The sequence below is a fragment of the Chiloscyllium punctatum genome, chromosome 22 (genome assembly GCF_047496795.1).
Source record: "Chiloscyllium punctatum isolate Juve2018m chromosome 22, sChiPun1.3, whole genome shotgun sequence".
NCBI lineage: Eukaryota > Metazoa > Chordata > Chondrichthyes > Orectolobiformes > Hemiscylliidae > Chiloscyllium > Chiloscyllium punctatum.
Window position 1 is genome coordinate 90,920,953 of NC_092760.1, and position 24,188 is coordinate 90,945,140.

Here is a 24,188-nt window from a genome sequence, read left to right on the forward strand (position 1 = left end):
AAGTTAAAAATCACGCAACACCAGGTTATAGTCCAACAGGTTTATTTGGAAGTACAAGCTTTCGTAGTGCTGCTCCTTTGTCAAGTAACTAGTGGGGCAGGATCATAGGACACAGAATTTATAGTAACTGGTGTTGTCATTCTATCAAGTCTTGCCCATTAAGGTGCTGTTCCTAACTTTCTTGTTTGTTGCTTTTATTTCGATCCAATTGATAGTTTATTTCTTTCTGATAGAACACTGAGAGGTAACAGAGTGGACATAAGTCAGTTCAGGAGTGTCAACATGTTTAACACAATGAATGAAAAAATATTTTGATAAGATGTGAACTATATTTCCAAATGATAGTGGCATTTGAATTTGAATCAAATATAAAAAATACAGCAGAGCAATGAAAGCTAGAATGAATTATGAATTTTACAGAAGTATTTCAGATATAGTAATTACTATATTTCTCAAGTGAATAGACCTGTTTGATTACTCAGTGTTTCACTGATTCCTTTCTTTGACACCATCATTGATGGAAATAGTGATTAGATAAGGTACTAGACTGGGTCTGCAGCAGGTGGTGAGGAAACCAACAAGAGGGAAAAACATACCTGACCTTACCCTTACTAATCTGCCGGCTGTAAATGCACCTGTCTGTGACATTACCGATAACAGTGACCACCTCCACAAGGACTGTGCAGTGAAGTCCCACCTTCACATTGAGAATACCCTCCATCATGTTGCATAGCATTATCACCATGCTAAACAGGACAGACTTCAAACACATCTAGCAACTAGGATGGAATGTTCTTAGGAGGGTCAATGTGGTCTCAGTGGGCTGATTAGCATGTTTCCACACTGTATGGATTCTATGACCTCAAGACTGTGTGTGTCTATGAGGCTCTGTAGACCATCAACAGCAGCAGAATTGTACTCCAGCACAATCTGTAACCTCATGGCCTAGTATATCCCCCACTCAACCATTACCATCAAGCCAAGAGATCAATCCTGGTTCACTGAAGAGTGCAGGAGGACATACCAGGAGCAGCACCAGGCATACCTGAAAATGAGGTAAAAAAAACCAAATCATCTGCCGACATTTCTGCCACCTCCAAACAGACCCCACCACCAGGGATATATTTCCCTTCCCACCCCTTTCCGCCTTCCAGAAAGACCGTTCCCTCCGTGACTACCTGGTCAGGTCCACGCCCCCCTACAACCCACCCTCCCATCCTGGCACTTTCCCCTACCACCGCAGGAACTGTAAAACCTGTGCCCACACCTCCTCCCTCACCTCTATCCAAGGCCCTAAAGGAGCCTTCCACATCCATCAAAGTTTTACTTGCACATCCACTAATATCATTTATTGTATCCGTTGCTCCCGATGCGGTCTCCTCTACATTGGGGAGACTGGGCGCCTCCTAGCAGAGCGCTTTAGGGAACATCTCCGGGACACCCGCACCAATCAACCACGCTGCCCCGTGGCCCAACATTTCAACTCCCCCTCCCACTCTGCCGAGGACATGGAGGCCCTGGGCCTCCTTCACCGCCGCTCCCTCACCACCTGACGCCTGGAGGAAGAACGCCTCATCTTCCGCCTCAGAACACTTCAACCCCAGGGCATCAATGTGGACTTCAACAGTTTCCTCATTTCCCCTTCCCCCACCTCACCCTAGTTCTAAACTTCCAGCTCAGCACTGTCCCCAAGACTTGTCCGGACTTGTCCTACCTGCCTATCTTCTTTTCCACCTATCCACTCCACCCTCTCCTCCCTGACCCATCACCTTCATCCCCTCCCCCACTCACCCATTGTACTCTATGCTACTTTCTCCCCACCCCCACCCTCCTCTAGCTTATCTCTCCACGCTTCAGGCTCACTGCCTTTATTTCTGATGAAGGGCTTTTGCCCGAAACAGCGATTTTGCTGCTCCTTGGATGCTGCGTGAACTGCTGTGCTCTTCCAGCACCACTAATCCAGAATCTGAAAATGAGGTGCCAACCTAGTGAAGCTACCAAAAGGAACTACTTGCATACCAAACAGCAGAAGCAGTAAGTGATAGACAGAGCTGAGTGATCCCACAAACAATAGATCAGATCTAAACTCAATAGACCTGTCACATCCAGGTCATGAATGGTGATGAACAATTAAACAACTCACTGGAGGTGACAGCACCAGAAATATCCTTCGATGATGGAAGAGCCCAGCATATCAGAGCAAAGCTTAAAGCTGAAGCTTTTGCAGTAACTTCCAGCCAGAGTACCGAGTGAATAATCCACCTTGGCTTCCTCCAGTGGTCCCAGCATCATAGATGCCAGGTCTCAGACAACTTGATTCACTCCATGTGGTATCAAGAAATGTTTGGAGGCACTGGATACCACAAAGGCTATGGGTTCTGACAATAGTACTGAAAACTTGTGCTTAGAACTTTCCATACCCCAGCCAAGCTGTTCCAGTACACCTACAACACTGGCATCTATCCAACAATGTGAAAGATTGCCCAGTTGTCCTTTATATAGAAAGCAGGATAAATCTAACCCAGCTAACTACCGCCCCATCAGTCTACTCTCGATCATCAGTAAAGTTTGGGCCACTCAGTTCCTGACCTCATTCCAGCCTTGGTTCAAACATGGACAAAAGAGCTGAACTCCAGAGTGAAGGGGAGAGTGACAGCTGTTGACATCAAGGCTGTATTTGTTGGGTGAGGCCTCAAGGAGACTGAGCAAAACATGAGTCATTGGGAATCAGGTGAAATCTTTCTGCTGGTTTAGAGTCTCAAAAGGAAAATTATTTTAGCTGTAGGAGGTCAGCTCAGCTCAGCTCAGCTCAGCTCCAGGCCATCACTGCAGAGAAGTCTCAGGGTAGTGACCTAGGCCCAACCATCTTCAGCGGCTTCACCAATGATCTTCCTCCATCATAAGGTCAGAGGTCGGAATGTTCACTGATGATTGCACAATGTTCAGCACCATTCACAACTCAATAATTGCAAAGCAGTCCAAAATTAAATGTAGTAATATCTGGACAATATCTAGGCTTGGGCTGACAAGCAGTAAGTAACGTTGTGCCGCACAAATGTCAGGCAATGACCATCAACGAGAGTGTATCTAACCATCTTCACTTCACATTCAATGATGTTACCATCACTGAATCTCCACTATCATCACCTTGGGAATTACCATTGACCAGAAACTGAATTGGACTAGCCGTATAAACACAATAGCTACAAGAACAGGTTAGAAGTTAGGAAAGCTGTCTCAAGTAACTCACCTGATTCCCCAAAGCCTGTCCACCATCTACAAGGCACAAGTCAGGAGTGTGATGGAATACTCCCCACTTGTCTGGATGGGGGCAGCTCCAACAACATTCAAGAAGCTTCGCATCATTCAGCACAAAGCAGCCGCTTGATTGGCATCACATCAACAAACAACCACTCCCTCCACCACTGATGCTCAGTAGCTGCAGTGTGTACTATCTACAAGATGCACTGCAGAAATTCACCAAAAGATCCTTAGAGATCACTGTCCAAATCCACAATAACTTCCATCTAGAAGGACAAGGTCAGTGATACATGGGAACACCACCAACTGTAAGCTCCTCTCTAAGTCACTGACCATCCTGACTTGAAAATATATCACTGTTCCTTCCGTGTGGTTAGGTCAAAGTTCTGGAGTTGCCTCCCTAACAGTGTTGTGTATCTAGCTATATCAAATAGATGCAGGGGTTTAAAAGGTCAGCTTATCACCACTGTCTCAGGAGCAACTCGGAATAGGCAAGAAATGCTGGACCAGCCAGTGACATCCACATCCCATGAATCAATGTAAAGAAGAGCTATATAATTGCATTTTGATTATTGTCCTGTCTGGTGTCCCATTTTGAGAAAGATAATGGGCATTGCCTCATCCAACTCCAAAAGTGATACCTTGTAACTGGATTGCCAAATCATGAATAAAGCTATTTCTGTGACTGTGTGGTAGATATTTTGAACCACACAGACTGATATTTTTATTGAAATGCTTGTTAATTTTAACAACCTCTGGCCTGAGGATGCTACCTTTCCCAACATCATTGGTCTAAATTTTAATTGACAGGAACAGGTGAATGGTGCCAATGACATATTAAAATGTGAAATGATTCTCATGCGACCCAACCCAAATCACATCATCTACTTCTCGATTTAACAGATGCTGGTACAGGGCAAGTAGCCACGCAGCTCTCACCATAACACTTAGATAATATGATATGTTGTTGAAGCAAACACAGAAATCATTGCAGGTTTGACAGCATCAGGAGAGAGAGGAACAGAGAAGAGTCATCCCAGGCTGGAAACATTAAATCGGTTTCTCCGGTATTCTGTGGTTGTTTCAGATTGCCAGCATTTTGCTTTTATTCTAATATTGAGTGAGCCTGGCTGTCTCTGAGTGAGCCTGGCTGTCTCTGAGTGAGCCTGGCTATCTCTGAGTGAGCCTGGCTGACTCTGAGTGAGCCTGGCTGTCTCTGAGTGAGCCTGGCTGTCTCTGAGTGAGCCTGGCTATCTCTGAGTGAGCCTGGCTATCTCTGAGTGAGCCTGACTGTCTCTGAGTGAGCCTGGCTATCTCTGAGTGAGCCTGGCTATCTCTGAGTGAGCCTGGCTATCTCTGAGTGAGCCTGGCTATCTCTGAGTGAGCCTGACTGTCTTTGAGTGAACCTGACTGTCTCTGTGTGAATCTGACTGTCTTTGAGTGAACCTGACTATCTCTGTGTGAATCTGACTGTCTCTGAGTGAGCCTGGCTATCTCTGAGTGAGCCCGACTGTCTCTGAGTGAGCCTGACTATCTCTGAGTGAGCCTGGCTATCTCTGAGTGAGCCCGACTGTCTCTGAGTGAGCCCGGCTATCTCTGAGTGAGCCTGGCTATCTCTGAGTGAGCCTGGCTATCTCTGAGTGAGCCTGACTATCTCTGTGTGAATCTGACTGTCTCTGAGTGAGCCCGGCTATCTCTGAGTGAGCCCGGCTATCTCTGAGTGAGCCTGGCTATCTCTGAGTGAGCCTGGCTATCTCTGAGTGAGCCTGACTATCTCTGTGTGAATCTGACTGTCTCTGAGTGAGCCTGGCTATCTCTGAGTGAGCCTGACTATCTCTGAGTGAGCCTGACTGTCTCTGAGTGAGCCTGGCTATCTCTGAGTGAGCCTGACTGTCTCTGAGTGAGCCTGACTGTCTCTGAGTGAGCCTGGCTGTCTCTGAGTGAGCCTGGCTGTCTCTGAGTGAGCCTGGCTATCTCTGAGTGAGCCTGGCTATCTCTGAGTGAGCCTGGCTATCTCTGAGTGAGCCTGGCTATCTCTGAGTGAGCCTGACTATCTCTGTGTGAATCTGACTATCTCTGAGTGAGCCTGACTGTCTTTGAGTGAACCTGGCTATCTCTGAGTGAGCCTGGCTATCTCTGAGTGAGCCTGACTATCTCTGTGTGAATCTGACTGTCTCTGAGTGAGCCTGGCTATCTCTGAGTGAGCCTGACTATCTCTGAGTGAGCCTGACTGTCTCTGAGTGAGCCTGACTGTCTCTGAGTGAGCCTGACTGTCTCTGAGTGAGCCTGACTGTCTCTGAGTGAGCCTGGCTATCTCTGAGTGAGCCTGGCTATCTCTGAGTGAGCCTGGCTATCTCTGAGTGAGCCTGGCTATCTCTGAGTGAGCCTGGCTATCTCTGAGTGAGCCTGGCTATCTCTGAGTGAGCCTGGCTATCTCTGAGTGAGCCTGACTATCTCTGTGTGAATCTGACTATCTCTGAGTGAGCCTGACTGTCTTTGAGTGAACCTGACTATCTCTGTGTGAATCTGACTGTCTCTGAGTGAGCCTGGCTATCTCTGAGTGAGCCTGACTATCTCTGTGTGAATCTGACTGTCTCTGAATGAATCTGGCTGTCTCTGAGTGAGCCTGGCTATCTCTGAGTGAGCCTGGCTGTCTCTGAGTGAGCCTGGCTGTCTCTGAGTGAGCCTGGCTATCTCTGAGTGAGCCTGGCTATCTCTGAGTGAGCCTGACTGTCTCTGAGTGAGCCTGGCTATCTCTGAGTGAGCCTGGCTATCTCTGAGTGAGCCTGACTGTCTCTGAGTGAACCTGGCTATCTCTGAGTGAACCTGGCTATCTCTGAGTGAGCCTGGCTGTCTCTGAGTGAATCTGACTGTCTCTGAGTGAATCTGACTGTCTCTGAGTGAATCTGACTGTCTCTGAGTGAGCCTGGCTGTCTCTGAGTGAGCCTGGCTATCTCTGAGTGAGCCTGGCTATCTCTGAGTGAATCTGACTGTCTCTGAGTGAATCTGACTGTCTCTGAGTGAATCTGACGGGCTAATTTTTAAACTTGACTGAACTCCTGCTGCCTGCAGGAGCAGAAGGGAGTTGAGTTTCTGTTGTGGCTTGTTCCTGAGTGACCCTCCCCGACTGACAGCTAAATTCATCAGCCTGATTCCGGGCCAGGGAACTGACAAATCCAAACATCACATCCAGAGAAAACTGAATTTCCGAGTTTCCTAACAGAGACTGACTTCCTCACACCTGTGCAGCCAACCACACACTTCTTAAGATTGAGTACATCAGACCTCTATCCTGTCTCCCCTTCACCAACCGAACGTGGCTGTCTTCAATCACTGAATGACACTTTCTTCAATTCTTTCCCTAAGTCCCTCCTGATATGGTCCTCTATAGGCTAGTACTCTTTGTCCAAATTGTCACAGAGAAAGGGAGCATGGGGATGAATTCTGATGTTTTTTTCAGGTGTTAAGGTATTGTTTGATTTCCTTTTTACGCCCACCCCCTTGGTGGGATGGTCTGAAAGATGGTCCCAAAACCCTGGTCTTCAGACTCCAATTTCTGACATAACACATAGCAAAGTCTTTTAAGTGGATGAAGTCAAAGATTGTTTTGTTAAATCCTTTCAGAGTGTCAGGGGAGTGGTTCATTACACATTCACGTACACAAGTTCTCAGGAAATTGAGGAATGCAGGACGAGAGAGGAGACAGGTCACAAATTACAAATTTTGGGAAATCCAGAGTTATTAAAACATAGCTCATGTGAATGATAGCCCAAGGTTAGAGTTCACTTATAGTTTGCTTGGTGAGCCAGGCCCAGTAGTGTCCCTTCTTGCAGCTAAAGTGTAGATCCTTTCTTTCCAGCCAGCACCTGGAGATGAAGTGTCTGAAGCAGACTGCCAACTGTCACCCTCTCTGGATGGATAGATTTTTAACTTGTAATGGGCTGAAGGGTTACAGAGAGTGGCAGGAGAGTGGAGTTGAGGCTGAGATGAGATGAGCCGTGATCGTATTAAATGGGGGAACAAACTCAAGGGGCAGAATGGCCTCCTCCTCCTCGTGGTCCTTATATTCTTGTTTTCAAAGTCACACAGCTAGACACTTTATTTCAGGGGATTACACTTGGTCACAATTCTTAGGATATGATCTTCTGATTTGGTTACTGGTCAGGGGAACGAGGGTGTGATGGTGAGTGAGGTAGACCTGGGAAACCAAGAGGGTAGCAGTTCAGGAGCTTCAGCCTTCGCATTGTCGAATAGGTTTTGGCTCTGTCTACTTGTCTGGCTGAGAGCAAGAGCTACAGGCTGGATGAGGTAACTGACCATCAGCACATACTGCTGGAAGCTAAAAGCAATGCAGTGGTTGTAGGGATCAATATATTAGATTACTTACAGTGTGGAAACAGGCCCTTCGGCTCAACAAGTCCACACCGCCCCAATGAAGCGCAACCCACCCATACCCCTAACCTAACACTACGGGCAATTTAGCATGGCCAATTCACCTGACCTGCACATCTTTGGAGTGTGGGAGGAAACCGGAGCACCCGGAGGAAACCCACTCAGACACGGGGAGAACATGCAAACTCCACACAGCCTGAGGCGGGAATTGAACCCGGGTCTCTGGCGCAGTGAGGCAGCAGTGCTAACCACTGTGCCACCGTGCCGCCCATAGTGAGTAGGATTGGCAGCGAAGAGTGAGTGTCAGTGTTTCCTGCTTGCTGTCAGGGTTCAGGACATCTTTTCAGGAACAGAGACCAGGAAACAGTCATCATGGTCCATGGAGGTACAATAACATAGGCAGGACGAAGAAAGAGGTTCTGCATTGTCAGTATGAAGAGCTAGGCACCAAATTATGTAGCAGAACCCCAAATCTTTGGATTATTACCTGAGCCATATGCAAATTGGCACAGGACAAATAAGATTATAGAAACAAATATCTGGCTCAAAGAGTGACAAGTGAGATTTGGGTTCTGGTTCATGGGACACTAACATGAATCCTGATGAAAGTAGGGGCTGTCCCTTTGGGATGATCTAACAGCTGAACTGTGCAGGGCTTTGGTGTTTAAACAAGCTGCATAACTAGGGAAATAGAGAAATCTTTAAGTTAAATTGTGGAGGCAAGTTTGGAAAGATGTGATAAATCAATGAATACACACGAAGCAAGAGAGAGAATTTATTTTGGAAATGATAAACTGTGACAGGAAGGGATAGAGTTTACAAATATAAGAGTTAACAGAAAGGTTAGAAGTTGGAAATGTAATAAAAGGTAAAAACTATTGGTCTACACCCGACCTTTCTATCCGTACTACCGTTAACTATTCCAGTTCACAAATGATGCTGGGCCCATTACTTGGAAGTTTTCTTAATGTCAGGTGTATCTCAATGAAATTCACTGTTACATCCAATAATAATCAGTAGAACTTAAACAACAATCTTACAAAACATATATCTCTCAGTTACATTGATAAGAATCAATTTTATGTCCAGTCTTCAATTCAGCAAATGTAAGTTTAGCACATAGAAATTCTGAAACTGGCAGAATTGTGTAATTTTCCAATTTCATCGACAACATTTTGTATAAAATCCAAGAACTTTAATCCCAGGTATTATTTTGCAATTAATACTTAATAAGGCAGACATCACTCTAAGTTGGAAACAGTGTCACTGGGTCAAAAGCCTGGAACTCTCTCCCCAGAAGCATTGTGGATACATTATATTATGTGGACTGGAGTGGTTTAAGAGGCAGCTCAACACTATCTTCTCCAGTCCAATTAGGAACAGGTGATAAATGCTGGTGTAGAGAGCTCTACACAAATCCCATGAATGAATGAAAAGATAAATTGGGAAACTTGTGAAAAAAACACTTTTCAAATGAATTTTTTAAAAATTTGCTCCATTTATAAATTCTCACTTGTTTTTTTGTTTCTTGCCTCTTTTAGATACAAACAAGGATCAGGATAAAAGGAACACAGCAACCCTGTCTGAGGCTGAGGAGAAACAGCAATCGTTCAATAATCCCACTGTTTTACAGAATGATGTGCACTGCTCAATAACAGTAGAAGCAAAAGGTGTTGATATAATCAATATAAAAGGAATTGATGACATAGGATATACACAGCAAGAGTCTATGGTAAGTCAATGGTTCTTTGAGCTGGCTACGGACTTATTGGTTATTAAGGGTGGTAACATGCCAGTTTCAGTGTGTTTGGTAAATATTTCAGGCAGTAGCTAAAGCAAGTGGAAAAATTGCATCTAAATGAAAGGAATAGATGGTCGTTGTGAGAGTTATTTGAAGAGGGCTGGGAGGAGGCTTGTGTGAAGCTTAAACACCAGTGTGGGCCAGTTGAACTGAACAGCTTGTGTCTGTATTATGTTCAATTTTTGACAATTAGTGCGTTGTCATTGCTGCTGTGACAATCTGATCCCCATTGCACTTGGGGATTGAAAGTGATACTCAAAGCAACAAGTAGCGTTTCAAATCCCTTCCTGTCTAATAATCATGTCCTCCATATCCATTGTGAACTTATAAATAGTTACCTGTACACTGACTGTATCTTGTATGACTAAGTCAGAAACTGGACTTCCCACTATGAGAGCAGAAATCCTAAATTCAAGTAAAAATATAGGAACAGGAGGAGACCATTCAGTACCTTATATGTTTTACACTATTTTGTTATATTCTGGCAAAATTTATCTAAATTACATTTATCTGCTTTGTTTGCATATCTTTTAATAACCTTCACCAAACAAAAGCACCGACCAATTGTAGTTTGGAAATGTTCAGTTGAACCCCAGCCTGAATAGGTTTGGGAGCAGTGAGTTGCAAAATTACATGATGCTTTGTGTGAAGAAGTGTTCTTGACATAATTCCAAAACAGCATAATTCTATCATGATTTTTCTGCCCTTATTGAACACTCCTTCCAGGGAATATTGTTGCTCACTTTCAATCTTATTAACTCTTCTAATCATCTTAAACACATGAGTTAGATCACCACTTAATGTTCTGTGTTCATGAAAATACAAGCCTAGTCTTTGAAATCTTCATGGTATTAACTTCTCCATACCTCCTTTAAAACTCTCATACCTCCTCTACACTCTCATAGCCCCTCCATGACCACTCGGGCAATATCCACATGAATGAAGTCATGAGCACAATAATGAAACTGAGAATGATGTGATATGTTCATCAAATAAATAAACAATAATCCATTCAGACTCACAATTAAAAATTACTTCTCCTTACTGGTTATAAATTTATTAAAACAAACAAGCAACCATTTAACAACTCCTAAAAAACACTTTGTATCTATTAACTGCTCATAAAACTGTCAGACTTTACAGCCCCTCCCCCATGGCAGCTTAAACAGCTTCTGCTGACCTGAATACGTTAGTGGCACTTGGAGCTCAGTCCAACATTCCTAATTAGATTCTATTACAGAACTATAACGTAAAACCCCAGAGCTCAATATACTTTGAAGTTCAGGAACAGATGGGTTTTCAATCAAAGAGGTCAAACATCTGTACTACGATTTCAGAGGTTCAACAGATGTTTACTCAGGTCAGTACGAAAATCAAAGCACAAATTCAAGGTGACAATTTAAATCTTGATCTTATTAGCATTGAATGATGAAGATTACTTCATCGGTACCTTATTGCAGCCCATGTTGGTCAACGTAATTTTTCAGAATAAATCTTGTCATGAACTAATGTGTTAAACCATATTTAACTCATGATAAAAATTGCTTCATGAGATGTTGAAGTTGCCAAACAACTTTTGAAGTTATCAAATACAAACCAATTCTAGACCAGGTTTCTGCTATGGTTCCTGATTCCTTGGAGTTGCTGTGAGACATTGATTGATTTATTGTTGTCACATGTACCGAGATACAATGAAAAGTATTGTTTTGCCAGGTATGCAGGCAGATCGTATCATGCAAAGCGCAAGAAGGTAGCAGAACAGAGTGTAGAATACAGTGCTTTAGCCACAGAGAATGTGCAGAGACAGATCAGAATTAACATTTGAGAGGTCCATTCAAAAGTCTGATAACAGCAGGGAGAAAGACACATCCCCAATAATAGGGCCCGATTCCATGGAAATTACAGGAATTCTAAAATGCCCTGCCTTACAATGAGATGGGCAATTAAAGAAATGCTGCATGCACTATCTCAAACAACAGGAATAAGAATGGGGTGGCCAGAATCAGGTCCAGTATTTTTAAATCCCACCCATCCTGATTTCAACATAGCCAAAGGCATGAAGCCCCAGCCCCTAGCTCAGTATCTATCAGCAACGAGAGGCCAGAAGACCTCCCAGAGAGGAGCAATGCAGAGCTATCATCAATTCTATAACTGAGATCAATGTAGTTCCCCCCCCCCCCCCCCATTCTTCTGAACTTCAGCAAATATAATCCTAACCAATTCAAATTCTCCTTGTACATTAGTCCAGCCATCCCAGGAATCAATCTGGTAAGCCTTTGTCACACTCCTTCCACAACCAGAACAGCATTCCTTAGCTAAGGAAACCAAAACTGCACACAATATTCCTGGGTTCGATCCCATCAAGGCTCTATACAAAGCAAGACATCCCTGTACCTGTACTCAAATCCTCTTGCTATGAAGGCCAATGTACCATTTATCTTCACCACTTGCTGCACCTGCATGCTTACTTTCAGCACATGATGTATAAGGATATTCAGATCTCATTGCACCTCCCCCTTTCCCAATCAATCATCATTCAGACAATAATGTCTTCCTGTTTTTGCTCCCAAAGTGCACATTTTTTCACATTATGCTGCACCTGCCATATAATTGCCCAATTCACTCAACTTGTTCAAATTACACTGAAGCTTCTCTGTATTTAGCTCACAGTTTATCCCACCTAGCTTTGTGCCATCTGAAAACTTGGAGTTATTTTATTTATTTCCTTCATCCAAATCGTAAACATATATTGTGAATAGAAACCTGTCTGGTACACCTATGTCCTTTAAGGAAGGAAATGTGCCCTCCTTACTTGGTCTGGCCTACATGTATTTCCAGTCCCACAACAATGAGACCTGATTATTAACTGCCCTGTGAAGTGTGCAAGCTTTACAATTCAGTTCAAGGACGACTGGGGATTGGTAACAATTGCTGACCTTACCTGCATCATCCAGCAAAATAACACTTAGAATCAGATCAAAATCTGAGTTATTTACTGGAAAAATGAAGCCACAAGATTCCATCTTTCCTGTTAGCATCTTTCTTTTCTTGATCCTTTGCATAACAGCTCCATTTTTTTATCCAAATGATTCATAAACTCCTTTGAACCTACATCAGCAAGTATCTTGCTTTAAGGATTCCCTTATTTGGTGACACAGACCGTACAGGGGACATGTCAAGCACTTATGATGACTACATTTCTTTTATTAATTGAAAAAAACCAGGCCTTTCCATGTTTTTAAAACTCCTTTCACTTTGTCTAGTCTTAAATAGCAATTGCAAGACAGGACAAGATAAGAAATAACAAACTACTGTGGAACGAATAATTAGCCTACAACCCTCTTTGTCAGCAAAGTCTAACTCTCCATTCAGTCTTGATAAACTTTAGTCTCATCATTGATCAGAGTCAGCTGCTAACTATGAAGGCTTTTGTTAGCTTAATAATGTACGTACACTCCTGGAGTGCCCCTGATACTCCAGATCAGCTTTGTTTCCCCAGAGTCTAATCAGGAATGCTATAAGCTCAGTTTTAGATGACTTGGCCACTTGTGCTTACAGTCACACTATAACTGAATTGATGAGGCTTTACATTGACATGGAGGTGTAAATGTAGCCTGAAACCAGAGTCGGGACAGAGGTGGCTTCATTTCACTTCTTATTTGAGACTGTTTGATAGTTCACATCTCCGGGACACCCACACCAATCAACCACACTGCCCCATGACCCAACACTTCAACCCACCCTCCCACTGTGCTGAGGACATGGAGGTCCTGGGCCTCCTCCGCCACCACGCCCTCACCACCCGACGCCTGGAGGAAGAACGCATCATCTTCTGCCTCCGAACACTTCAACCCCAGGGCATCAAAGTGGACTACACCAGTTTCCTCATTTCCCCTCCCCCCACCTTACTTCAGCTCCAACCTTCCAGCTCAGCACCGCCCCCATGACCTGTCCTACCTGCCTATCTCCCTTCCCACCTATCAGCTCCATCCTCCCCTCTGACCTAACACCTCCATCCCCACCCCCATTCGCCTACTGTACTCTTTGCTACCTTCTCCCCACCCCACCCCCATTCAGAATACAACTTTTACCCAACTGAGGAAGGTTCTCCATTAAAGGATCTGTCATTTGTAGAAGTCTCATAGAAAAAAAACTATAGACAATTCACCAATGTCTTCTTTCACAATTCTCCATCTTTGAACCTCGCTGCCAAATAAACTATGAATATACTGTACCCTGTTTGAAGAATGCATTTCCTCAGATTCTTGTCTTCCCCTGTTGGACTAATGTTGCAGCCAGACCATAAATTGACTGTCTTCAAAAGAGAAGATTCATTGAAACTCAATTTCCATTCCTGTTGTTACTATGTGTAGTACAGGATTAATTTGTTTAAATGTAATGTTCTGGCAGTTAGGAAAAAATTGCATTCAGTGGCTTCTCCATTAAAGGATCTGGGATCTATAAAACACAAAGGCAATGAAGAAGTCTGACCTTCCTAAATCTTTTGTCCATTGAGACTCAGACAAACAGACTCACAGGGATAAAGCTAAGCACAAAGACAGCAGGTACAAAGTGGGGAAGGATGCATGGTTGGGACTTTGTGACCCAGACAACTATAAACTGAGAAATAGTAAATGCTTCATTGATCACAAAGTTCAACTACTCTTGGTGCAAAGACAATGGCTGATGCTACGGAACATAAATGGATAAATAATGCTGTCTGCTTAAGGAAATTAAAATGATCCCATGACACTGCTTTTGCTCTGCTTTGAAATATTCTTCCTGGCCAATATTTATCCCTCAATAATATCACACAAACAGCTTATCTGGTTGTTGCTTATGGAGTTTGCTATGCATAGACTTCGCTGCCATGTCTCCTACATTACAAGAGTGGCTACATTTCAAAGATGCTTCATTTTTTGTGAAATAGTTTGAGATGTCCTGTCTCTGTGAAAACACTGCATACTGGGTAAACTCAACTCATTCTTTTGTCAAGCAGACTTTTTTTTCATTTCTTTTCTTTGTGGTTCTAGCGTTGAGACATAAGAAACCTTGGAATCAACATTTTTTGGTTTGTTTAAGACCAAACGATATAGGAGCAGAATCAGGCCATTCAGCCCATTGAGTCTGCTCCACCATTCGATCATGGTTGATAAGTTTCTCAACCCCATTTCCTGCTTTCTCCCCATAACCCTTATTCCCCTGACTAATCAAGAAACTGTCTTGAATGCACTTAATGACTTGGCCTCTGCAGCCCTCTGCAGCAATGAGTTCCACAGAGTCACCACCCTCTGCCTGAGGAAATTCCTCCCCATCTCAGTTCTAAAGGGCCATTCTATCACTGAGGCTGTGCCCTTAGGTCCTGGTCTCCCCTGCTTGAAGTACCTTCTCCACTCCAACCAGGCCTCTCAGTATTCTGTATTCCAGTGAGATCCCTCCTCATTTAATGAGCTCTAAGACACTTGTTCAAATTTTTCAGTGAATGTACTACTAATACTAAAGCTAGAAGGAAAAAGAATTTTGCAGAATATTTGATAGTAGAAAGTTTCAGAGTAAAACGTAAATAACAACTTAGTCAATAGAAACTGCAAAGAATGCTCTAGTTTAATTCTTTAAAAGGTTTAGATTAGATTCCCTACAGTGTGGAAACAGGCCCTTCGGCCCAACCAGTCCACACTGATCCTCCAAAGAGTAACCCGCCCAGACCCATTTCCCTCTGACTAACGCACCTAACACTATGGACAATTTATCATGGCCAATTCACCTAAACTGCACATCTTTGGACTGTGGGAGGAAACCCACACAGACACGGGGAGAATGTGCAAACTCCACACAGACAGTGACCCGAGGCTGGAATTGAACCTGGGACCGTGAGGCAGCAGTGCTAACCATTGAACCACTGTGCCACCCTCAATCCATTGGTTACTGAGCATGAAAAGATAAGTTGTATATATGTACTAAAATACAGGTTTAATTACAAGATGACCAATTTGTAGTTGGGTGAAAGTGAGGACTGCAGATGCTGGAGATTAGAGTCGAGTGTGTGGTGCTGGCAAAGCACAGCAGGTCAGGCAGCATCTGAAGAGCAGAAGAATTGATGTTTCAGGCAAAAGCCCTTCATCAGGAATGAGGCTGGGAGCCAAGAGGGTGAAGAGATAAATGGAAGGGGTGTGTGGCTGTGGGGAAGGTAGCTGAGATTGCAATAGGTGGATGGAGGTGAAGATGGAGGTCAGAGGGGAGGGGGGAGCAGATAGGTGGGAAGGAAGATGGACAGATAGGACAGGTCATGAGGGTGGTGCCAAGTTGGAGGGTTGGATCTGGGATAAGGCAGGGGGAAGGGGAAATGAGGAAACTGGTGAAATCCACATTGATACCATGGGTTAGAAGGTCCCTAGGCAGAAGATGAGGCGCTCTTCCTCCAGGTGTCAGGTGGTAATGGTTTGGCGATGAAGGAGGCCCAGGACCTGCATGTCCTTGGCGGAGCGGAAGGGGAAGTTGAAGTGTTCGGCCACGGGGCGGTGTGGTTGATTGGCGCAGGTGTCCTGGAGATGTTCTCTGAAGCGCTCCGCAAGTAGGTGTTGTGTCTCCCCAGTGTAGAGGAGATTGCATCAGGAGCAACAGATACAGTAAATGATGTGTGGAAGTGCGGGTACAACTCTGATGGATGTGGAAAGCTCCTTTGGCACCTTGGATAGAGGTGAGGGGGGAGGTGTGGGCAAAGTTTGCAATTCCTGAGGTGATAGTGATAGTGGAAGGAGCTGGGAGGGGATGGTGGGTTGGTAAGCGGGGGGGGGTACGTGAAACTGGCGAGGGAGTCATGGAGGGAACGGTCTTTACGGAAGGCAGATAGGGGTGGGGAGGGAATATATATCTCTGGTGGTGCGTTTATAGGTGGTGGAAAATGGCAGAGGATGATGCGATGTATCCAGAGGTTGGTGGGGTGGAAGGTGAGGACCAGGGGGTTCTGTCCTGTTGGAGGGATGGGTTTGAGGGTGGAGGTGCGGGAAGTGGATGAGATGTGTTGGTGGGCATCATCAACCATGTGGGAGGGGAAATTGCGGTCTTGAAAGAAGTAGGCCATCTGGTATGTTCTGTGGTGGAACTGGTCCTCCTGGGAGCAGAGGCGGAGGAATTGGGAATAAGGGACAGCATTTTTACAGGAGGTGGGGGGTGGGGGGGGGGCAGAAGTGTATTGTAGGTAGCTGTGGGTTTGTAGAAAATATCAACGTTGAACCGGTCATCATTGATGGAGATGGAGCGGTCCAGGAAGGGGAGGGAGGTGTCTGATATGGTCCAGGTGAATTTAAGGTCAGGGTGGAATGTGTTGGTGAAGTTGATGAACTGTTCAACCTCCTCGCAGGAGCACGAGGCAGCGCCGATGCAGTCATCAATGTAGCGGAGGAAAAGATGGAGAGTAGTGCTGGTGTAACTACAAAAGATGGACTGTTTCACGTAGCTGACAAAGAGATAGGCATAGCTGGGGGCATGTGGGTGCCCATGGCTACCCCTTTTGTCTGGAGGAAGTGGGAGGATTTGAAGGAGAAATTATTGAGGGTGAGGATCAGTTCAGCCAAATGAATTAGAATACCAGTGGAAGGGTACCAGTGGGGACATTGGGACAGGAGGAAATGGAGGGCTTGGAGTCCCTGGTCATGGCAGATGGAGGTGTAGCAGGACTGGATGTCCATGGTGAAGATGAGGCATTGGAGGCTAGGGAAACGAAAGTCATGGATGAGTTGCAGGGTGTGGATGATGTTCCGAATGTATGTGAGGGGTTCCTGGACTGGGGGGGAATAGGACAGTATTGAGGTAGGTGGAGATGAGTTCGGTGGGGCAGGAGCATGCTGAGATGATAGGTTGGCTGGGGTAGTCAGGCTTGTTGATCTTGGCTAGAACCGGGCGGTGCGGGGTTCCCAAACTATGAGGTTGGAGGCTGTGGGTGAGAAATCCCTGAGGTGATGAGGTTGTGTACAGTCTGGGAGATGATGGTTTGGTGATGGGGGGTGGGGGGTGGGGTGGGGGGGGGGGGAGAACCCAGATTCAAATTTGCTAATTTTCATACACTCCCTGAATGTTGAAAAAGCTGAAGCCCGAATTACTGAAGCTCAGTGTAACATTTCCATTCACTCTCCTCCCACTCAGCAATAGGACTCCAATTGGCTGCAGTTGAGTAACTTTTATGACCCAGTCTCGCTAGTGCAACAAAATTTATATTCAAACTGTGATCTTTTGGAGATTCAAAACTGTCAGTGCTCTGCCTTAGCCACTAGGGAATGTTTCATTGCGCAGTAAATGCAGCACTGGATGCGGTCAAGCTAATTGAAGCCTGATGACTGCAGTAAGATCTTTTCAACTCCTGCTAAGCCAAGATTGAACAAAAATTGTGAATCTGGCTGCACACCTGGCACAAGTGATTACATCCTTTTATCAAATTCTGGTAGCTTTGCACCAAAGAAAATTTGCAAAATAAATGCATTCAAAATCAAACACACCTCCATGTGGAACCTGCTCCATTAAACTAAATGCTCCTTGGGGAAAATCTTTACAAACATAACAACAGGTGAAGGTCATTCAAATCCTTCTGCCAGTTCTGTTTTTCAAGGAGATCATGGCTGACCTGCATCTTCAACAAAAACTGAAAATGCTGAAAAAACTCAGCAGGTACGGCCGTATCTGTGGAGAAGGAGAGCCGAGGCAATGTTTCGAGTGCGGTGACCCAGCGGTCCATAGATGCTGCCAGACCTGCTGAGTTTCTCCAGCAATTTCTCTTCTTGTTTTGGATTTCCAGCATCCAGTTTTTTGCTTTATTTTAGTGTATCCTAACTTCATCCAACAACTATGTTTTGTACCCCTGTCTGGAAAACAAGATCTATCACTCTCATATCTGAAATTATATACTAAGATATTTGCATTTAACAACTGCCTGAAGGACAAAGTTCAAAACTTCTACCACCTTTTGAGTGAGGAATGTTTTCCAACATCTCTGCTGCAGTTCCTGATTTTGTTTTGGCCGAGACTCTGCAATAGAAAAATGTTTAAAGCAAAGCAGGAGAAGGGAAGATTTGATAGCAGTGTTCAAAATCTTGAAGAGATTTTATGGAGTGCAGAAGGATCATTAATCAAAGGAAGAAGTTTCAAAAGCAATTGACCATGGAATCAGCAAAGACAAGCAAATTGATTTTACACAACAAGTTACCATGACCTGAAATGCACTGGCTGAAAGCAAGTCAGAAACAGTTTCAATAATAACTTGCAAATATATTTGGAAAAATATTTCAGAGGCAAGATTTACCAGGCTAGGGTTAAAAATAGGAGAGTGATACTGATTGTAATTCTCTTAAATAGGCAATATAATTGATTTAAGTGATTTCTACTCTACAATATCATTCTATTGTAAGAATATGTGATTGGTAATTTGTACACAGCAAGCTCCCACAACAGCCATGTGACAATGATCAGACAGTATGCTTTTAAATGATGTTGATGGGCTGTTTTGTGGCACTGTGGTAAAGTCCCAACTCCTGGACTGAGAAGCCTGGGTTCAAGTCCCACCTGCTCCAGAGGTGTTGAATAACATCTCTAATCAGAAAACATGGATTGAATATTTTTTAAAAATTCAATGATGTTGATCAAGGATTAAACATTGAACCATTTACGAAAATTAACTCTACTTTAACATTTGACATCCAACCGAGAGGGACCCCAGCTTAATATCTCATTCATAAGTCAGCATCTCCAATAATTCAGTACTGCATTCAGTGCAGGTGATTTTTGCCTTGTTTTAGTCCTGCAGTGGGAACTGAACTCAAAGTGTCTGGAATGGAACACAGGTGTGCGGCTGCCCACGAAGCCCTCGCTGCCACTCAATGAACATTCTATTGGAACAACATTTACCAAGTGACAGGTGCAAGAGTAATTATTACAGAAGGCAATTAGCAGCCCTTTAATCAGACAAAAAAACAAATCTATCAATAACATCGTCCCAAAAATACCTTCAAGAGCAGTGACAAGTGAAGAGGAAAAAACAGTGTTATTGGGCAGGAACCAGGATATTCCTCTTAGCTTCAGATTTCATACAAGTCCTTCCTCGCACAAGTGTCATTTGTCAGTTTATCCCTCATTCTTCCAGCTGTATCTCTATTTCAGGCGGAGAGAGTGTTTGAATCAGCACAAACAGCAGAGTCTCAGTGAGGCTAAGTAATTAATTTACTTAATATTAATATGTGATTGATTCACCTTCAATTCATAAAAGAAGGAACAATGTGTCAGAGCTGCATGATATGTGTTGGGTATTGGTTTCACTTGGGGAACTAACAAATGATGTAGTTACACAAATCCGATTACTCTCTCACCATCACCATCACCTCCTGTTTAACTGTCCACGTCAACCTTTAGATCCCAAACTTCCAGCATTTGTTTCATAACTGTTCACCTTTTTCTCTTTCATAAGACATTCTGAAAATCATATCATCAAGTTTCTGGTCAGAGGCCTTAATGTCACTTCCCTTCATATCGATTCTTGTGCCGTGGTTACATTCCTCCGTATTGAGACTGAGGCAAGTTTGCTATATTTGAGGCAATGAAAGTTGTTGTTGTTATTTGTAATTATTTCCTTTTTGCTGGTTTATTACTGTGAGAATGGAACTTTGGAGAAGGCTGATGCTTTATTGTGATTTTATTGATTGTAAATTTACCATACCCTGTACAATCAGTATCTGTAGATCTATTGGGAGGACAGATTGGAATTTGTTTGTTTTGCTATGGTTAGCTGTCCAGCCTGCAGGACTGGAGGAGGTATATCAGTCTGCCAGCAATCAATGTCTGTCAAGCAGTCGGACAAAGGCTTGTACAATATTTTGTCCTCAATAAATTGCTGACTGGGCTGTAACAGGAAACATCAAACCTCTGTGGGTTCCTGCTCTCACACACCACCTAGTGGCTAAGTACAAGCTGGGGGGGACAGGCAGTGGGTTCAAACTTGACCTGCTTTCACCTTGTGATAAAATGCTGGGCATCTAAAATAGAAATATTAAACATCATAAACCCACGGCAAACCTCTCCGCATCTACAAAAATAAAAGCAAAGTCCTGCTGATGTTGGAAATCTGATATAAATACAGAAAATGCTGGAGACACTCAGCAGGTCTGACGACTGTGGAGAGAGAAACAGTTAATGTTTCTTCAGCATTTATAAAAGACTGGTTATCCTTTCGACTTTAGATGTTTTGATAGGTGGGAAAAGATCTACATCCAGAACACTAACCAGTGTTCTCTTTTCAGAGACTGATAGGCTTTTTCCCTTTCATTTGTTTCAACTGCATTTCTTGTCAACTTGAAAAACATATTAATTATTTTAATTGGACTGGTAGAATTATATTCATTGACCCAACATAACCGCCAGCATAAAATAGCCCAGTGTCTGCCGACCCACAAGGGGTGTGCACCACTAAATTAAATGTCATTCAAACTAAAATTGCATTTTCGATGTTAGTTTAAAACCTAATAATCAATATCAACAATGTGGAGTGCTTCCAACGGCACCCATCAATACTGGAAGGGAGCAAGGGTCAGTGGGCTCTTTGTGATCTTCTAAAGTTACCCTGTGTGCAAGACTTCAGCAGGGAAATAGGAAATGGTGCATGGGGTTATTTTTAAAGGTAGTGCTGCGTTTTGCTAAGTGCCTCCAGCCATAGCTGCAGTTTTCTAGAACCTTCCCTGGGGACGAAGTGTTGAAAATACAATTTGCGCCCAACCAACTTAGATTGCAATATGACTTTAAATAGAACCTAGTTGTCAACATTACTCAGTGGTAGCCAGTAGTCCCTGATGTCTTCAAGCTCAGAAACCATGGAAGGGTGAAACATTTCACCTATTAACTTGCATCCATAAAGAAACATTCATGCTTACAATAACATTTTAGTGACTTAATCATTAATTTAGATCGCAAGGAAATCTTCATACACTTGTATTGGTACATTAATGCCTGAGCTTACTAGTCAAAGGATATAATTCTGTCTAGATTGTTTCTGAGTTAAAGGAGACACCAACTGCTGTTGTGAAAATGGCCCTTTGGCACTTCAGAACAACTGAACAAGGAGCAGGACTGGAACACTCAATCCCTCGAGCCTGCTCTGACATTTAGTAGCACCCTGGCTGATCTGATTGTCACCTCAAATCCATATTCCTGCCTAGAATTAGAATCCTACAGGATGGATACAGGCCATTTGACCAACGTCCACACTGTCCCTCTGAAGAGTATCCCACCCAGACCCATTTCCCTCCCCTGTTAATCTACATTTCCCCTAGCCTAATGCACCTAGCCTACACATTCTGAACACAATGGGCAATTTAGCATAACTAATTCACCTAACCTGCACATTTTCAGATTGAAGGAGGAGCACCCAGAGCAAACCCACACAGACACGGGGAGAATGTGCAAACTCCACACAGACAGTCGCCCGAGGCTGGAATTGAACCCGGGTCTCTGGTGCTGTGAGGCAGCAGTGCTAACCACTGAGTCAACATGCCACCCACATGCTTGCCTTTTACTAATTTCCTTAACAGGAATCTACCTACCTCTGCCTTAAATATATTCAAAGACTCTGCTTCAACTCTCTCTTCCAAATGCCTTCTGAGATGAAGTTTTTTGGCCTCATCTCCATTTGAAATGGACACTTTTAAACAGTGAAGCCAAGTTCTTGATTTCCCAGTGAGAGGAAATGTCCTCTCCATCCCATCAAAACTAACAAGTAGTTCATTCTCTTGATTTTTTTTCTGTGCTTTATGAAAGGGAGAAAGATATCTCTAGGTGATGACACTAAGGGTTTAAGGGGATTTAAAACAAACAATAAATCCACCGTGTTGTCCAGTCACTTCGGAAATGATTTCTGAGAGAGTTTATTATAGGAATACTTAATGTAGTTTATTTACAGTCAAGCATAATCTCCATGAAAGTGTTTGTGCAGGAAACGTTCTTTAATCTGAGATGTGGCAACAATTATAAAATATATCATGCTGATGGAATGTCATATTCAGAAAACTGGAGTCTGCCAGGGATGAGGGGAGATTTGAGACAGTGGAACAATGTGCACCATGGGAGAACAGGTTAACTTTAAATTTAATCAATGGTTCAAAAATAACTGTGGTCTTAAGTTTAGGCATTAATAACAATTGGCAGTTGATTTGAAACCTTCACGAAGAACACAGAGAGACGTGAGGAGAGTATTCTTTCCTGTCAGAATTGAAGGGGCACAGATCACTTTGCTGCTGGGATTGGGTAACAGTCACAACACTGTTTCTTTTTAAAGAAAAACACTAATGAACATTTGATATAGGGCAATAGGATTCATTTTGATTTGCTTTACTGAAGACCTTGCACAATCACAATGGACTAAATGACCCTGTTCTGTGCTGTAAATGTTTCTCAATGCAAGAATTTCAGGGGACAGGACGGACACTAACCAATTTTATTTTATATACAGTATTTTATAATGCTAATTAAGATATCACTTATATTTTTATATGCTATTAAAAAACTAAACTATTGCTTAATGATTTGGAGGAATCGGTGTTGGACTGGGGTGTGTAAATTTAAAAATCACACAACACCAGGTGATAGTCCAACAGGTTTATTTGGAAGCACTAGCTTTCAGAGCACTGCTCCTCCATCATCAACCACCTGATGAAGGAACAGTTCTCTGAAAGCTAGTGCTTCCGAATAAACCTGTTGGACTATCACCTGGTGTTGTGTGATTTTCAGCATTGCTGTTGAAAGCATTTTTTTCATCAGACAGCAATGCCCACATTCCATGATAGAATTTTGTTTAAAAGAAATCAAATAATTTTAAACAGTTTCAGTTTTCAGTGCATTTTCACTGTCTTTTTAAAACCGTAATTTCACAGATAAGTAGGTGACATAGACGTGGCGTAGAGTATTTGCAGCATTTCTGTTCCCTTGTTTCCTGCCAAGGTGATGGCATCTATGGGGCAAAGCTCACAGCTTTTAGACAGGAGCTATTGGTAATCAGGAGAATGTGGGACATTAAATTCTGGAGGATCAGAGTCCATCTGGTTTGCAGTACCATGAGGCATGTATCTCATTCTTGAAACTATTGTAGCCTCGGCTCTGGGCAACACAATCCCAGTGAAGGGCTTTTGCCTGAAACGTTGATTTTCCTGCTCCTCGGATGCTGCCTGACCTGCTATGCTTTTCCAGCACCACTCTACTCTTGGCTTTGGGCAGTCAGTTTTCTCATATTTTAATTCTCTCCATAATGGTCATTCAATGATTACAACTAATTTCAACTATTTTAGAAAGGTTACACGTCGGGTCAATCATTTTATTATTTTTGCTACAACAATGACACACCAAGTCTTGACACAGTTTTACCAAATGTTTCTATTTTTTAAAAATTGAAGCATTCTAAACACATTTTGACATACACAGGTGCGTTCTAGTCTTCCTTCTTTGTTTCCTATATTGTACCATGACTAATGTTATTTCTTCATCCTCTGAAAACAAGAAGAATCTGCAGCAAAGCACAAAACAGAGAAAAACTTTAATTCAGTAGAACCAACATCAGACGGAGAAAGCATATCAATCCTTAGATATGAAAACTGTTCTCTTATTGGCCACAAATCCTCCTTAGATTACTTACAGTGTGGAAACAAGTCCACACTGACCACCTTTACCCCTACATTTACCCCTTTCACTTAACACTACGGGCAATTTAGCA

At 43.4% G+C, this 24,188-nt stretch overlaps 1 protein-coding gene across 3 annotated transcripts in view; it reads left to right on the forward strand.

The window, feature by feature from the left end:
- Positions 1-24,188, forward strand: part of ano1a (anoctamin 1, calcium activated chloride channel a) — a 214,552-nt gene that overhangs the window by 11,059 nt on the left and 179,305 nt on the right. For all 3 annotated transcript variants that reach the window (XM_072592818.1, XM_072592819.1, XM_072592821.1), the window contains exon 2: positions 9,195-9,385. In XM_072592818.1, coding sequence (XP_072448919.1) covers positions 9,195-9,385 — 191 coding nt within the window. The remainder of the gene's footprint in view (positions 1-9,194; positions 9,386-24,188) is intronic.